Source organism: Xenopus tropicalis, chromosome 2, assembly GCF_000004195.4.
Source record: "Xenopus tropicalis strain Nigerian chromosome 2, UCB_Xtro_10.0, whole genome shotgun sequence".
In the NCBI taxonomy this organism is placed as follows: Eukaryota; Metazoa; Chordata; class Amphibia; order Anura; family Pipidae; genus Xenopus; species Xenopus tropicalis.
The window spans coordinates 62,415,189-62,431,579 of record NC_030678.2 but is presented as its reverse complement, the minus strand read 5'-3'; the positions used below and the strand labels follow the sequence as shown (position 1 = coordinate 62,431,579).

At 39.1% G+C, this 16,391-nt stretch overlaps 1 protein-coding gene across 3 annotated transcripts in view; it reads left to right on the top strand.

The window, feature by feature from the left end:
- The window catches only part of phtf1 (putative homeodomain transcription factor 1), a 46,676-nt gene extending 31,439 nt beyond the window's left edge, over positions 1 to 15,237 (top strand). The window contains 9 exon segments of one of the 3 annotated variants that reach the window (NM_001123489.1): positions 320 to 448; positions 1,444 to 1,693; positions 1,696 to 1,716; positions 5,540 to 5,671; positions 5,768 to 5,854; positions 8,756 to 8,911; positions 11,205 to 11,300; positions 12,737 to 12,862; positions 14,875 to 15,237. In NM_001123489.1, the coding sequence (NP_001116961.1) occupies positions 320 to 448; positions 1,444 to 1,693; positions 1,696 to 1,700 (384 nt within the window). In that variant the 3' untranslated portion in view covers positions 1,701 to 1,716; positions 5,540 to 5,671; positions 5,768 to 5,854; ... (2 more) ...; positions 12,737 to 12,862; positions 14,875 to 15,237. 3 annotated transcript variants of the gene reach the window in all.
- The last annotated feature ends 1,154 nt before the right edge of the window (positions 15,238 to 16,391 follow it).

Sequence of the window (16,391 nt, the reverse complement as noted above, 5' to 3'; positions counted from 1 at the left end):
AGTAATACATCTTGCTAATGACCAGTAATCAATCATTTTATTATCAACTGCTTTATTTAGCAAATAACTGAGTGCAGTAGTTACATGCTCGGATGTAACTATATGCCATGCAGCATGTGTATATTTAAAGTGTTATAGTTTAAACCAATGAGACAACAGCTTTGTCCTTTTATAACCAAATACCTACACATGTTCATTATGTAGGGCTAATAGTAGTTTGTTTCCTTCATGACTTGTCTGAAAAACTTCAGAGATTACAAAGTTAACACTTTGCAAACAGGTGCAGCTTTAAGCATTTCTTGACCATTTTTGTCTGCAGAACCATTTATTTTGGCTACAGGACACTAGTCCAACGTCAAAAAAAGTGAGTGCCTTAATTTGGGAAAGAGAAGAGTGTAAGAAGATAGATATGTCTGTTCTGGATATCAGTGGGGTCATCATGAAACAAGTAAGTTACACGTGCTTACCTCACACATGCTTACAAGATACCTAAATTACCACTTTTATTGATGTATAAAAACACAAAGATATAACTACTTTACCTTGGTGGCAAGTTGAGTCCTCATCTCACATGTGATGTTTAATTGACCTATATCTGTACAGATCTTGTTATATAGTATAAAAGTTATAGTAATTTTTCACACGTTAGATGGTGTTGGGTATATATATATCGATCTTATATATACATCTATCTTTCCCGGTAGCTGTCGCCTAATCAGCTCTAAGTGTTTTCAATCTGTTTGTAAATGTAGAACTTTTTGCATTTTGGTTTGGTTATCACTATCTGAAGGAAAAACATCTTCATTCTATGTGAAAACCAAGGAATAAGGATGTATCTTTAAGCTTGTAGAAAATGAAACATGTGGCTGGTGAAATTATTTAGATCATTCCTCAAAGCAGGTACAGGTGGAAAGTAAAAGCTTTTTATGATGCATCTAAACTTCAGTCCTGCACCATGGCAAGTACCTGCAGTGCAAAATGGGTTTCTAGCTGTAAAATTCTGATTTTTCAGCCATGCTGCCTTTCTGTATGTACCTTACAATGGGTATTGGCTGGAGGGTAGGCTCCTGACCAACCTTAAAAAGGTAAAACCAATATATAATATAGCTTCCAGATAACAAGGCAGGTTGTGGCACATTTGATGAATAGTGTGGTCATCAGATCTTGAGTTGGGCATTGGTCTTCTCAACCAGACTTAATAAGGTTTCTATGCTTCATATTAGTGCTGTCTGCCCAGGGCCCCACCACTTCACCCTGCCTAAGCAAGATCAGTTCATGCAGCTAGAATGTAATAAAATTTCATATACACACTGACAGACTGATATCACTTGCTCACAATGATAAAAAATATGTATCTATGTCTATATATCATTTATAAGTTCAGTCATAAATAACTGAAATGAGGAATTACCTAAAATCCTATGTTGTTCATGTTTTTTTCAGGTGAATTCCTATAAACATGGGTTGGGCTATCAGATGTTGGGAAACCTTGTCACTCTGTGTCTGGCTATTTTTCCATTCCTGTTCAATCTTTGCCATTCCCGTGATGTAGAGCATATCATTTCAGTGTCAAGAGAGGAGCTCCTTGAAGTTTTTTGTGGGGGAACTCCAACGCCTCTTGTCCTGACGCTCTCCTTCATTAACTTTGTGCTGCGTGCATGCCTTACTTGGATCTTTTTCTTCTTCATGTGTGTGGCTGAAAGAACATACAAACAGGTGAGTTGGTTATAAGGAGTTCATGATCACTTAACAAACACTGCACCAGGGTAAAAATAGGGTTTATTTTAACAAAAATAAAGGCTAGCTATAGAAACAGAAAAGAATAGCAAATAACAGTGGTTTTATTTCTTAGGCACATTAAACAATGTCAGTCATCAGCAGCAAGGCCCAGCAAGAAATGTTCCTGTACTTGTATGGGATCTATTATCTGGAAAGCTTAAGGATTAGTTAAGTTAAGGATTTCCTTTAGTAGCACTGTTAAAATGTAATCATTAAGCTTTTACCTGCAATGCTTTTAGCATGTCTCAAGCAACAGAGCATTGAGTACTTTTTACCATTCAAAAACAACCCATAAATATATGTTCTATGTTGTCCCCTTTTCAATAATATAGTATGAATGTTGCCCCTTTGCCAATAATGTAGTATGTATCTTGTTGGCAGGGTAGTAGTTAAAACCCCAGCAATATTTGTTTTCCATCATCATGGATTTATGTTAAACTTGCCACCAAGGTGCTGTCTTATCATTACCAAGAAAATGCAAACCAGTTCAGAATGAAGAGCTGTTTAATAGGTAGTATGTTTGGATAACATCATTCTGGATCCTATACCTGTATAATGAAGAATTATAGAAGATGGGTCTCTGCCCTGTAGGTCAGTTGGCAGCAGATTGAGTTGTGAGTTTCCAAAAATATTTGCCAACATAAAAAAGGGGCTTGCTGCATCATAATATGTATGCTATTGCTTCAGTTTTGCAGTTGAAGTATTTCTAATGATTTTAGTGGGCTTGAATTTTCAAGTTTGTGAATTCAAATAAACTTGCATATCGGATGCTAGCTTTTTTTTTATTAATGTGGTAAACTTGTGCGAATAAAAAAGTTTAAAACACCTCAAATTTTACAACGTTTATTAACCCGAAAAAAACTCTGCACTTAATAAATACCAGACATTCAAGTTTTTGAACTATAATTCGAATTGAGTTTTTTTTAGTGCAAAAAACTCAAATTGTGAAAAAAAACCAAATATAGCATCTCTCTTTATAAAAAAAAAAACTCCTCCTCTTTAGGCTGATGTCAGATGTGGCGTATTCTCCGCTACTTTAAATGCATCCTACCTGTGCCTGCACCTGAATAAATGAGATACGCTCGGGCACAGGCACATGCAGCCGAAATACGCATAAAAAAGCGAGACATTGCATTCGCACCCGAGCTTATCCCATTCATCCGGGTGCAGGCACAGTTAGGGCACATTTACAGTAGCAGGCCGAGAATACGCCATGTCTAACATCAGCCTTAACTGTGCATTTTTCCTAGACATCTTAGGGTAAAGACACACTGAGCTAATACCCTGCCATAGACAGTACTGAGAATTGCTTCTGCTAAAACACAAGTATTAAAACACAATTATTAAGTATTAAAACACAATTATCAGTAAATGATCAGCATTATCTATTTTGGTAGCCACGACAAGTAGCTGCTACTTGTAGCTACGTGTCTTCACCCTTAGGTAGTGCCTTACTAAAAAGTCCCTCAAATTACCTTTGATCTCCTGCACTGAAGCTAAAAAAGATACAAATTTAATTAAAAGTAGCTTTTGGCTGAGAGCCCAGAAATCTTAACCAGCGTCACCTGCACTTAGAAACATTGTTTCTCACATTTAATTAAATAAGTGGGCTTTTGGCAGAGAGCCCAGAAAAGTAAAAAGCCCCACCTGCACTGAGATACAATTGTAACTAATAAGATAAAAACAGGTCTCTTCGGGGAACGGAGACTAACAGTTTAAAGGGCAACTTCACCTTTTTCAACTGTAATAACACATAAAACAGGACCCCAAAACCCCCAGAAATGTGTTCAAATTTTAAATAACCTGCCAAATTTAGTCAAATGGGAGTGGTATTTAGGGTAAAAAAAATTGCTGCACTGCGTCCGGCATTTAGTTTTGTCCCTCTTTCAAAATGTTGGGAGGTATGCTATTATTAGAATCAAGTTGGTAAGAGAAGGTTCTTAGGCTGATACCACACGTGGCATTTTTACGCTGCATTTTTTCTCAGCCTAAAAACGCCACACAAGCCACACAGCCCCTGACTATGGCGTTTTTCAGCCTAGTACTGGTGACGTAGCAAATCCCGTTTCCATGGTGCTAATAGTGCAAAATAGTAAAAAACGCCGCGTATTTCAGCTAGGTCTGGCAGCTGCCTTTGTGTATACATAGGAATAGCTTGCTTTGCAAATACTGGCGTATTTCAGCCAACACTTGAAAAATCCATGCTAAGGTGTTTTCTAGCGTATTCACGCATTGTGTGGTTTGCTTCGAGTCTTTTCAAGTTATTTCTATGGATGATGATATCGGGCGTTTTTCAGCCGCTGAGAGAATTAGAAAATACGCAGCGTAAAAACGCCACGTGTGGCATCATAGTTACATAGGGTTGAAAAAAGACCATTGTCCATCAAGTTCAACCCATCCGAGTAAACCCAGCACACAACCTATACTAACCAATCTATACACTCACATACATAAACTATATACACAACCACTAATACTAACTGTAGATATTAGTATCACAATAGCCTTGGATATTCTGCTTGTTCAAAAACTCATCCAGGCCCCTCTTAAAGGCATTAACAGAGTCTGCCATTACCACATCACTAGGAAGGGCATTCCATAACCTCACTGCTCTCACTGTGAAAAACCACCTACGCTGCTTCAAATGGAAGCTCTGTTCCTCTAATCTATAGGGGTGACCTCTGGTGCGTTGATTGTTTTTATGGGAAAAAAGTACATCCCCCAACTGCCTATAATCCCCTCTAATGTACTTGTACAGAGTAATCATGTCCCCTCGCAAGCGCCTCTTTTCCAGAGAAAACAACCCCAACCTCGACAGTCTAACCTCATAGTTTAAATCTTCCATCCCCTTAACCAGTTTAGTTGCACGTCTCTGCACTCTCTCCAGCTCATTAATATCCTTCTTAAGGACTGGAGCCCAAAACTGCACTGCATACTCAAGGTGAGGCCTTACCAGGGACCTATAAAGAGGCAAAAATATGTTCTCATCCCTTGAGTCAATGCCCTTTTTTATACAAGACAGCACTTTATTTGCTTTAGTAGCCACAGAATGACACTGCCTGGAATTAGACAACTTGTTATCTACAAAAACCCCTAGATCCTTCTCCATTAAGGATACCCCCAGATTTCCAGTTTGCTGCCCAGTTTTCCAATTTTGTCAAATCGCTCTGCAAAGCGGCAGCATCCTGCATGGAACTTATAGTTTTGCACAATTTAGTGTCATCAGCAAAAATAGAAACAGTACTCTCTATGCCCACCTCCAGGTCATTAATAAACAAGTTAAAAAGCAAAGGCCCAAGGACTGACCCCTGCGGTACTCCACTAACCACACTGGCCCAATTAGAAAATGTTCCATTTACCACCACTCTTTGTACTCTATCCTTCAGCCAGTTCTCTATCCAATTACAAATATTATGTTCTAGGCCAATATTCCTCAATTTGATCATTAACCTTCTGTGAGGTACAGCCTTAACTGACTCATGTAATCTTCAAGAAGTAAGATACAGCTGCAAATTAACCTCTTTAATATGTTCTGTGCATTAGTCACTTTGTAACAATACTGGTAAATCTGTAATTTTTAAATGTCGCTCAAAAACATTTCTACACATTTTTGTTGTATTATGACAACCCACAGTAAGAATTACAGTTAATTACAATAATCTAACTGGTCTGTATATGTCACTGTTTTACATAGAATGTCATGATTGTAATCATCCTGGTTGGATACATTATTAAAGATTAACATTACATGCTCCTGCAGAGATTCCTGATAGCCAAGTTGTTCAGCCATTTGACGTCAGCTAGGAAAGCCCTGAAGTACGAAATTCCTCACTTCAGACTAAATAAGGTGCAAAATATAAAGATGTGGCTCTCATTGCGTTCATATCTAAAGGTGAGGCATATGATTCTTTGTTATACAGGGTTGTGCTCTGTATTAAACACTAGTACTTAAGCTAGCTTGCTAATAACGGCTCTGTGTTCTTATCAGAGAAGAGGACCCCAAAGGTCTGTGGATGTGATTGTGTCTTCAGTCTACCTAGTTACCCTTTCCATTGCATTCATTTGTTGTGCTCAGGTAATTTCTTCTTCTTCATACTTCATGATAGTAAAATACATTTATCTGTTTAAATTAATTTTTAGTTAGTGTAAGTTCTCATCATCCCCCTACAGCAGGGGGCTCAAACTCAATTTACCTGGGGGCCGCAGGAGGCAAAGTCAGGATGAGGCTGGGCCGCATAAGGGATTTCACAAAAAAAAGTCGGGAGCTGCTGATTGCGGAAATGACGTTATGCCATCATAACAGTTATTATAGGAAGACGTTGTGTGTGCACAATTAGCTCCTTACGTCTTCCCATAATAACTGTTATGATGGCATAACATCATTTCCGCAATCAGCTGCTCCCGCCCGCCGTGCCTTGCATTATCCCTTGAATCGCAATAAAAATCGCGATCCATTCATTCGGCGTTGGTGCGGGCCACAAAATATTGTACCGAGGGCCGCGAGTTTGAGACCCCTGCCCTACAGAGAGAACCCACCTGCTGCAAGTATATTGGTTTATATATGTTGGTTCGGATATCAAAACCCAGGGTCGGACTGGGGGGGTGCAGGGCAAACCGGGGCTCCCACCCCGCAGCGGCCCCCTTCCCGGCATTCTCCCTGACGCGTCAGGGGGAGCGCAGCAAGGGTCGGGTCTGGGCCGCCGGGACTTTTCCCAGCGGCCCAGTCCGACCCTGTCAGAACCCACCATTTATAATTTTAAAACACAGCTGCAACTGCCAATACAATTCTAAAAAGAAATAAAACCATGTAAACATACAATGCTATTGTTCTGTTTTCTCCTGAGCAATGACAATATAAGTCCAGTCACCACCATTGCAAACTCCGGTTAAGTGAACCACACAAGCACATGACTACCAGCAGGTGCTGAAAGGCACCATTGGAAATGTAGTTTTTCCATAGCTCAACTGAAAAAGCATGCACAGATCAAGCAAACTTCAGATGAAATAACATCCTGTCACAACAGTTATTTCTCTCAGTCCAGTGAATATAAAAGGCAAGGTGAGAGCTGCTGTGACAAAAAAAACACTTCATAGAGAACCACCCACAGCTGCAAATGCTGTGACAGCACTGAAACAAAAGGCATAATGGTGTCAGCAAAGTCAGACAGCAGTTATTGTGTTACCAGAATAATTGGGCATATAACCTGTTTTAAAACAACAATCCACAACAGCATAATACATCTTAAAGGCATAATTATAAAATGTATCTGAATTGTTGAACAAACCCCCCCCAAAAAAAGTGGTATTAAATCAATACAAGTATAATTGATTGAATTCTATGAATGATTTGTTGTTTAATAGATACAAATCCTTACTACAAAAACATTCATTCATTCATACTCAATTTAAAACAAAAAAAATACTGTTTAGTTTAGTGACCATATAATTTATATAATATATATATATAATTGCAGTACTGTATATTATATTAATCCAAGCAGATTATTTATGCAGAGAAGAGACACTGGCTCACTGCTGCACAGAAATATACAACAGTCTCTACAGGTCAAAGTGTAGTCTTCACTACCCCAGGGCCTCTTCTAGACTTGAGGCAACCACCATTTTCTTAGGCACCCTAGGTGACCCCCACCGCATCTGCCTCTCCCCCCCCCACCCGCTCACGGACATGCCGTAGAGGGGGTAGCGCAGTGCGCAGACGCCTTGCAGGGGTGAAGCGCAAGGAAATCAGCTCGAACTTGCAGTGCAGCAGTTAAGTGTGGCTGAATCAAAAATTCAAAATTAACTATAAAAAAATCTGTTTGCACTTTTTAAAAAACAAACAAACAGATTTTAATGCAGGATTCTGCTGGAGAAGCTCTAATAACTGATGTGTTTTTGAAAAAAAACATTTTCCCATGACAGTATTCCTTTAAGCCATTCTGTTTATAAACATGGAGTCACTGTGGGACTCCACTATTTCTTCTCCTTGGTCATGAGCATATTACCTGTGTTTCCCTATCGGACACCAATAAATGTCAGCAGATTGGCTAATTGGGTCTTATGAGGGAACCCTTTTTCTGCAAGGTGTGTACACTGAATAAGCCAGCAGGCTGTAAAGGGGTTCTGTTCCTACTACTTGCTGTCTGAACTAATTTTAGGAAACCTTGAGCAAGTGGATACTGCATAAACAGACAGGTTCTCAGCAAATCTACCACATAGCATCCGATACCAGCCCCGATACACAGATATGAATGTATTATCAGACTAAAGGCAAAATAACTAACCCTACTTAAACATTGGAAACTAGGCCAGCACAGAATTACGCAATATATTTATTATATGATAATTCTCTTAGCTGCCTAAAAATAGGGTCCTGAATAGAGAGTACATAATATACTGGCTAAATAAGTGTTATTTTAACGTATAAATATTACATTAGTTACTTAAAATAAAAAATATATATATATTTCAATCTATCAGCTATCTCCACCGGTGTAAGATCTGTTCTGTATGTATCTATGTATGTATATCTGCAATATAGAAAAGTGCACCTGGAGGGCAAGTATAATAAATATGCTAACAAAGATTAAGGGCAGTGTCATAAACAGCATTTTCTCTGCTGGTCTAGGAAAGTCAGCAGGGAAAAGGCAGATCTGCTCCTGTCCCTTTCTTGTATATGATCTGACAGCCACAGGGCCAGCCTGTCAGTGCACACACAGGGTAGATTTTGGTGCAGAAACACAAAAATCATGCAATTGTGCACTAACAAACTGATCCCGTTAAATGCCACATTGTAAGAGACAGAATGAGGGAGGTCCCTGCCCTGCAGAGCTTACAGTTATATTAAATGCAGAGCAGAGCTGTAGATTTCATTCAGTTACTGTTGTTAAAATGGCTGCTTATAAGACTTTCTATTAATATAATGATAGTTTTAGTCTAGGTTGTGTCTTCTTTTTTTCTTATTCTTTTCATGTAGGTCTTACATGGATATACCACTTTTCTGAATTCTGTATATAACTGGGAATTCTTGATTTGGGAGACAGCACTCCTGATTTTCCTTCTGCGCCTGACTTCTCTGGGCTCTGAAACAAACAAAAAATATAGCAATGTTTCAGTCCTACTTACCGAAGAGGTAAGGTATTGTGGCTCTCATCTTCCAAACTCTCAGCAGCAATTCTTAGCCACATGCTTTAATGAATTTATATTGTGAATTCCCTATTCTTTTTTACTTAAAGTATTAACAAATGTTTATGCATTTCAAATACACAGTTTGTTCTGTTTTTAGAATTTTCAATATTTTATGACCTTATTTATACCATAAGGCAATATTATACAATGAGGGAAAACCTACAAGCCATGTGGGCTAAAGGGGACTAGGACAGAGGGGCCTATCCTTCCAAAAATGGTAGACCCCTCATTTTAATGATTTTCTCTACAATGTAACCCTTTTAAATATATATAGAATGTATTCATTCTTAGCCCTAGAAAATGCACACAAAAGGCACAGATGGATGAAAGGGAAATATATATATTAACTCTATATGAAGAATTGCCTATTCTATCTATAAAAAAATACTGAAGCTACTTGGTGTTTGGTCCTTGCAAGGTAGATAATTTGATTACCAGTGCACACATTATCCCCCACAACAAAGGAAGAGGGTTGTATAATGGAAATTTAACAATCTATCTGACAAGAACCAAGCAGGACCAAAAAGATTTGTTTTATTAAAAAGATAGTTTTATTAAAGCTATAAACAAGTTGTGTAAAGAACCCCAAGTCAGTGCAGTTTTTTTGCTTACAGGGACACCAGCCCAAGGTATAAGTTAAGTGTCTGCAATCATTGGGAGGGGGGCGCCTAACATTTTGCCCCAGTGATAACAAGGTAAAAAAGCAGTTTCTGTAAATTCAGTAAATTCCAAATTCCCTTTCGGATATGAAATTGCATTAGGGCATTCTTTGCCATAGCTGAACAAAAGATTAACGTTTTACAGAAACTGACTTTTGAGCTCCCATGGCTTGTAATCCAAGGTGATGTACTTGGACTCCACATCACTTCTGTTAGCACAAACCATTTCTTTGTTGCCTGACGTATTATATTCAAGTTTCACCTGCTTGAGGGTAGTACTGCCACAAATTTCATGGGGGAGTTTTGGGGGTCCACCAAAAAACATTGCCTTAAACACACACTGCTTCCTTAAAGTGACCCTTATAACTCAAGACATTATATGTCATGTTTTATAAGAACAGTGTTATTATTTCTGAGGAAACCTGGTGCCCCTTTTTTCTATTATATATTATGAACTATATATTATGGGTATTCGTTGTAAAGTTTTTATTAAGGGAAGAAGCACACCAATATATCGGCAATGCCTTTAACACATTTATTGCATAAAAAAGTGGCACAAGCTTTCGGGGGATATCCCCTTCTTCAGGTGCAATAAAGAAGGGGATTCATTGTAAAGGACACAAGGCTTCATTCACTTACCAAGGTGCAGTAAGTAAAGTGCAATTGCCATGATTTTTCTCTCAACACACCATTTTCTTGACACATTTTTGGCATCATTGAGGATGCATACGGACAATTATCAGGGCAATTGCCATGCACCTACCGCAGTTGCATCCAGTTAGCCAAACATGGTGTAGCTGTGCTTGTGCTTCATTGCTGAATACTTTAGAAATCTGCCTGGCATAATTTCTGGTGATAGGCATGCAAGTGCCATATGTGCCCTATTTTTTCAGCAAAAATTTTCTGCACCTGTTGACTAAGGGTGCTGAGGGAACCCTAGAGCTACCTCCTAGTCCAGAGGTGGCGGTAGCTCTGGGCTTTCCTGCATTTACAGGCACTGGAGAGCCCGATTTGGAACAGAAGGCAGGAATGCCTGAGTGGTGTTGGGCGTATCTATTAGGAAGTGCAAGGAGTGCATTTCGAAGCAAGTAACTGCAGGGAAAGCACAAGTTGCCCACTGCACTTTTTATTGGTGGTTTTCACAGATATCCCTGCTACTAGCCATGACAGTTCCCCTTAAACCACACATATATTGGTCAATACACTCACATAGGAATTAATGTAGTAAAATTATTTTTAGGGCAATGAAATAAAAATAGAGGCACAACGATGCATTAAAATTCACAAATAAAAAAAACAACAATTTATGCTCCATTTTTGTCACAATTTTTCCCTGTTAGCACCATATAGAAAAGTTTCTTACTTATTCCAAAATGCAAAATGATAAATATCAGGATTTTGGTCGCTCATTAGTCAAGACATCGCCCAATTCTATTCTTGACAGACTCCTAATAACTATTATATGTAGAATATGTAATATTTTTGTTGTTGTTTTTGTTTGTTTTCATTGTCTGAAAAGACTTTTCCTGCCATTTATTTTCTGCTTTATATTCAGTATCTATATATTTTCTTCTGTAGATTAATGTATACCTTAAAATGGAAAAGAAACCAAACAAAAAAGAAAAACTTTCTTTAGTAAATAATGTCCTAAAGCTATCGTCCAAACTCATCAAAGTAAGTAAACAGAACTAAAGACATTTTGTATAAAATTTAGATCTTTTGTTAGTTAAAAGAAATAAAAACTTGTAGACAATATGCCATACTCTGCCTGTCCTACCTTGCCTGTGTGTGCCATACTCTGCCTGCACCATGCTGCCTGTGTGTGCCATACTCTGCCTGCCCTATGCTGCCTGTGTGTGCCATACTCTGCCTGCCCTATGCTGCCTGTGTGTGCCATACTTTGCATGCCTTATGCTGCCTGTGTGTGCCATACTCTGCCTGCCCTATGCTGCCTGTGTGTGCCTTACACAGCACAGGGCAGGCAGTACATACAGTGACACAATGCTGGCACTGCTCCTACAGTCTGTCTGAGGTGTGAACAGGTGAACAAAATGGGTGCTTACAGTCTGAGCCTGAGGTGTGAACAATGCAGGGACTAAAAGGTATGAACAGTATATGGGATTACATGTTTAAACAATACAGGGGTTTACAGCCTGAATCTGAGGTGTGAACAATGCGGGGTGAGGCAGTTAATCCTAGTATTGAGCAGTTGAAGGAACTCCAAGCACACCGGACAGCAGAGTTTGCTAAAAGACGGTCTTTATTATTCCTATGGTTAGACACCTTGGTTTTAAATGGAATAATAAAGACCGTCTTTTAGCAAACTCCGCTGTCTGGTGTGCTTGGAGTTCATTCAGCTGCTTATGATTATCCCCTTCAGCTGCGGGTTCAGGGCCTTGAGCACCCAGACCACTTCTGGACCCTTGTGAGCTTTTTAAACCTAGTTTGATTTTTTGACTTTTCTAACTAATTTGGGATTGGATATTTTGGAGATAGGCTCGGGGTTTACACACCCAAGCGTGCTATTGGGTATGATTTATATTACCATCCCAATGCAAAGTTTATAATTTATTTATTCATTATTTCATTTTTTTGTTTACTTTTGATTTGGGGCACGTTTTTGTAATCCTAGTACTGATACCACTTAAAGTTTAAATAAAGGTAAGCAGTCACAGCAACCAAACAGGTGGGGGCCATACAGAGGGGGTCCATGGGCCACCCGTTGGGCAGCACTGCTTTAAGGCAATACACCATGTCCCACAATTGCAGCCATTTCCTTCATAAGATAAAGTCTGTGAGGCAAAAAAAAAGAGTTTCTGTACTTTTAAAAAGTGCTGATGTGTGAGTACTAATGACCCAAGGCGTTTGTTTCGGCTTGCATCCAGTACCCAGCCAGGAATTTTAGTAAAAACCCTAAGTTGGGAATAAAGTTATATCAGACAAATTACGTTTCTAAATATTTATTAGAAAATCTTTCACTGGAACAATCAAAGCTGCTAGAGATCTTTAGGTCACACAATTAGCAGCCCAAGCAACTGCTGTTTGCACTCATATAACCCGTTTGCTTTTATCCCGTTGTATTAGTCAATTATGTCTTCATTACTCTGCAGGAAATTGACACACCTTTTCGACTGTATGGCCTTGATGTGAACCCTTTAATCTACAATATAACACGTGTAGTCATCCTTTCTGCTGTGTCAGGTGTTGTGAGCGACCTTTTAGGATTTAACATCAGGGTGAGTGTAATAGCATATTGCTGAACACGGCAACAAACAATATAATGAAGCATCACTTCTGACAAAATGTTGAGTGTCAGTGATTCTTAAACAATGTATTTTAATGGAGGTAATTCATTATTCTAGCAGAAAGCATAATATAGTATTATTCCCAAATTTTAGTCAGTTCTTTGGAACATATGTATACCTGGGCAGTTTACACCTCACACCTGCTTCAGACCACCTGTACTTGGTGGGGCTTAGTTATATAGCCTTCTCTGTCCTGGTGTTGTTGTTTTTTTTTTTTTTTTTTACAGATTTCCCTTCTTTGACTTGTTCACTAGAGCCTTGACTTGTTCTCTACAAGCTTTTGATAAATACCCACCCTCCTTTCTGAGGGGTTCCAAGAAGAAGAAGACGAACATTGCCCCTCCCCTGCCTTTTATAATCCAGAGTTTTAGGGTGATATCAGAAAAGGAGATTAGTCCCCCATGGTAAAATTGCCCTACTGTGGGTGACTAGTCTCCTGAAAATGCACTCCCCACCAGCAATAATGTTATTTACGCACTGCATAATAGCCAGAATGTGCCTTGCAAGTTAATTTTTAATGTTCAACTATCATCACATCAAGTCTGTTGGTGATCACTGCGATTCATGGTATGGAGGACAACATTTTTCGGTGGAATATTCTATTTCAATTTCTATAGATGAGCTATTATTTTGTGTCTATACACATCAAATAGGGGGAATTCATTTATGCAACCCACATTTGCAAGTGTGCCCCATGAGTAAAGAACAAGGCTACATGATGGGTCTATAATGATTGTTAGAAACCTCTGATAGCAACCTTTATGAGTTGTGCACATTTAAGTTACAGTCCAACATGATATGCAATATGGAACAAATACTTTTTCAGGCATAGTGGGGCTCATTTTTCAACAATGGGCAAATCTGTACCTGGGCAGTAACCTTTCAAATATTTGCTGTCATATTTCTGCCTGCAGGTGGTTGAAAAACTCTAATCACTGGTTGCTATGGGTTACTGCCCAGGTACAATTTGCTCACAGCAGTGTGGTTCCTGAGGCAGAGATTGCTGCACAGGGCTCCCTGTGTCAAGGGTGATAGATCTACATTCCTCTCAAATAATGATATTAATAAGCATCAGAAAATACATCTATCAAGCCTGTATAGGTAATACTCATGTGGTATATTAATTGCTGTATATACATACCTGCAAACACATTTCTACTATGGGACAGAATGCTGCTAATTTATTTTATGGGAGAAATAAAATAAGTATTCCAGCCAGCTGAACATGTTTTATTTTTATGTAAAGTTTTAAAATAGTGACTTTATGCATTGATCAGTGACACAAATATCAGTATTTAAACTGGCAGGGCATTTTAACTCCAAAAAAATGTGTGCACCGTGGCCTCGCTAGAAATAAAAAGCTGGGGTTAACTATTAAAGCCCTCTATTGAGACTGACCTTTCAAGCTGTTTCTTGACATCTCAATAACATTATTGTAAGCTTTAAAGGAGAACTAACCCCCCCATCCACTAGTCTTCATTGGCCCCCTCCATGCTCCTTCCCCACACATGGAACTGTGTCACTGTGTATAAACCTGACATATAAATGCAGAGTTGATGGGCGCCATCTTCTGTATCTTCAGATCCTCATCTTTCACTTCTCTGAACAACAGATGGCGCATGCGCAGTTGGAGTTAATCCGAACCAATAGAAGACAATCTGAAGGTACAGAAGATGGCACCTGTGAACTCCGCTGCACTACTTTGCATGGAGCAGGGGGCTTTCATCTGTTGGGGGTTTCGTTTTTCCTTAATGCTATAAAGCTGCTGTGCCCTAGAACAGCAGCTAAAAAGACAAAATGGAAGTGACTGGCAATACAGTACAGACTAACTGTGCTCCTAGAAACAGATTATAATTCTTACACAACAATTCCATATTTTCCCACCACATAATATTTTGCCTGTATTAGAAAACTAATGTTACATTGATGATTCTTTTTTCCAGCTGTGGAAAATAAAGCCATGAACCTACTGAAAAGAAAATGTTTCAACCTGTCAAGTCAAAGTGCTCCAAGTCTCCATATTCTCACACTGTTCAGTGAAAACATGTTTAACTGGGTATACTATATAAACCATGCCAATCCTTCAGCATGTATCATTAAAAACAATGTGTTTATAGGCTAACCAGATGCAGATAAACTTAATGACTAAAATCTTGAAAGAAACTTTACTTTTGTAGTTATTTATTTTTTTATTTTCTTTTGTATACAGAAAACTATATATTTGTGAAATGTTTTCAACAATATGTAATAAACCTCACTTTGTATAACCAACTGAAGTAAATAAAATTTACAAACATTATAGTTTATGGCCAATTTAATACTTTATTTAGCACAACTAAAAGCCAGCTATTATGCAGTGACTAAATTTGGTGTATTCTATTCTAGCCCAAGCTTACCCCCACCTTCATGGGAGTGGCACTTAGCCCTGACTTCTCACCTTGTTCGGTCCACATTTCAGCCAAAGCCCCACTAGGTTACATGTGTCCTGCAGCCAAGTGTTTGCCTACATACTACATAGGCATTGCCCCCAGGCATATGAACTGGAAACCTCATTCATCTCCCCTTACTGCTACTCCCAGGGAACATTGGAATTAACCTTAAAAAGGAGAACTAAACCCTAAAAATGAATATGGCTAGAAATGCCATATTTTATATTATAAACTGACTGCACTGGATTAGTTTCAGCATCTCTATGGTAGTAATGATATAGGTCATTACAGTTGTCACAGGAGCTTCCCATCTTGGATTCTGCAAGATCTTAGAAACAAAAGTTTATAAATCCCAATCCCAAAAGCTGGCCATACACCGATAATATCATACGAAAGCTCGATTCGTATGATATTCGGTGCGTGTATGGCAACTCGGCGAGGTGACCAATATCGCAGAAAGCTGCAGATATCGGTCGACTTGCCAATCAGATGGGTTGAAAGATTTTGATCGGGCGCCATTGAAGGCGCCCAAGCAAAATCTATGTTCAGGGCTGAATCAGAGGAGGTAGAAACAATAGGAATTCTACCTCCTTCTGCCGATTCAGCCCTGAATGTCAGTGGAGGATTGGAACGATCTTTCGTTGCATGAAGGATCGAAAATCGCCACGTGTCTGGCCTCCCAGGAGCCAATCAGCAGAACAATGGGAAGGTAGCAAGATAGCAGCTCCCAGTAGATATCAGAATAGCACTCATCTGGCTTGGGACTCCTCCAGTTACATGGGAGTAGGAGAAACAGTAGGTTATCTGAAAGCAGTACTAAAGGTACCGCCACTGACGTTCAGGGCTGAATCGTCAGATATGGAGGTAGAAACAATAGAAATTCTACCTCCTTCTGCCGATTCAGCCCTGAACATAGATTTTGCTTGGGCGCCTTTAATTGGCCGATATCCGCAGTCTTTTGCGATATCGGTCTCCGCGTCAATCAGCAATACACGTACCAAAAGTTTCATATGATATTATCGGTGCGTGGA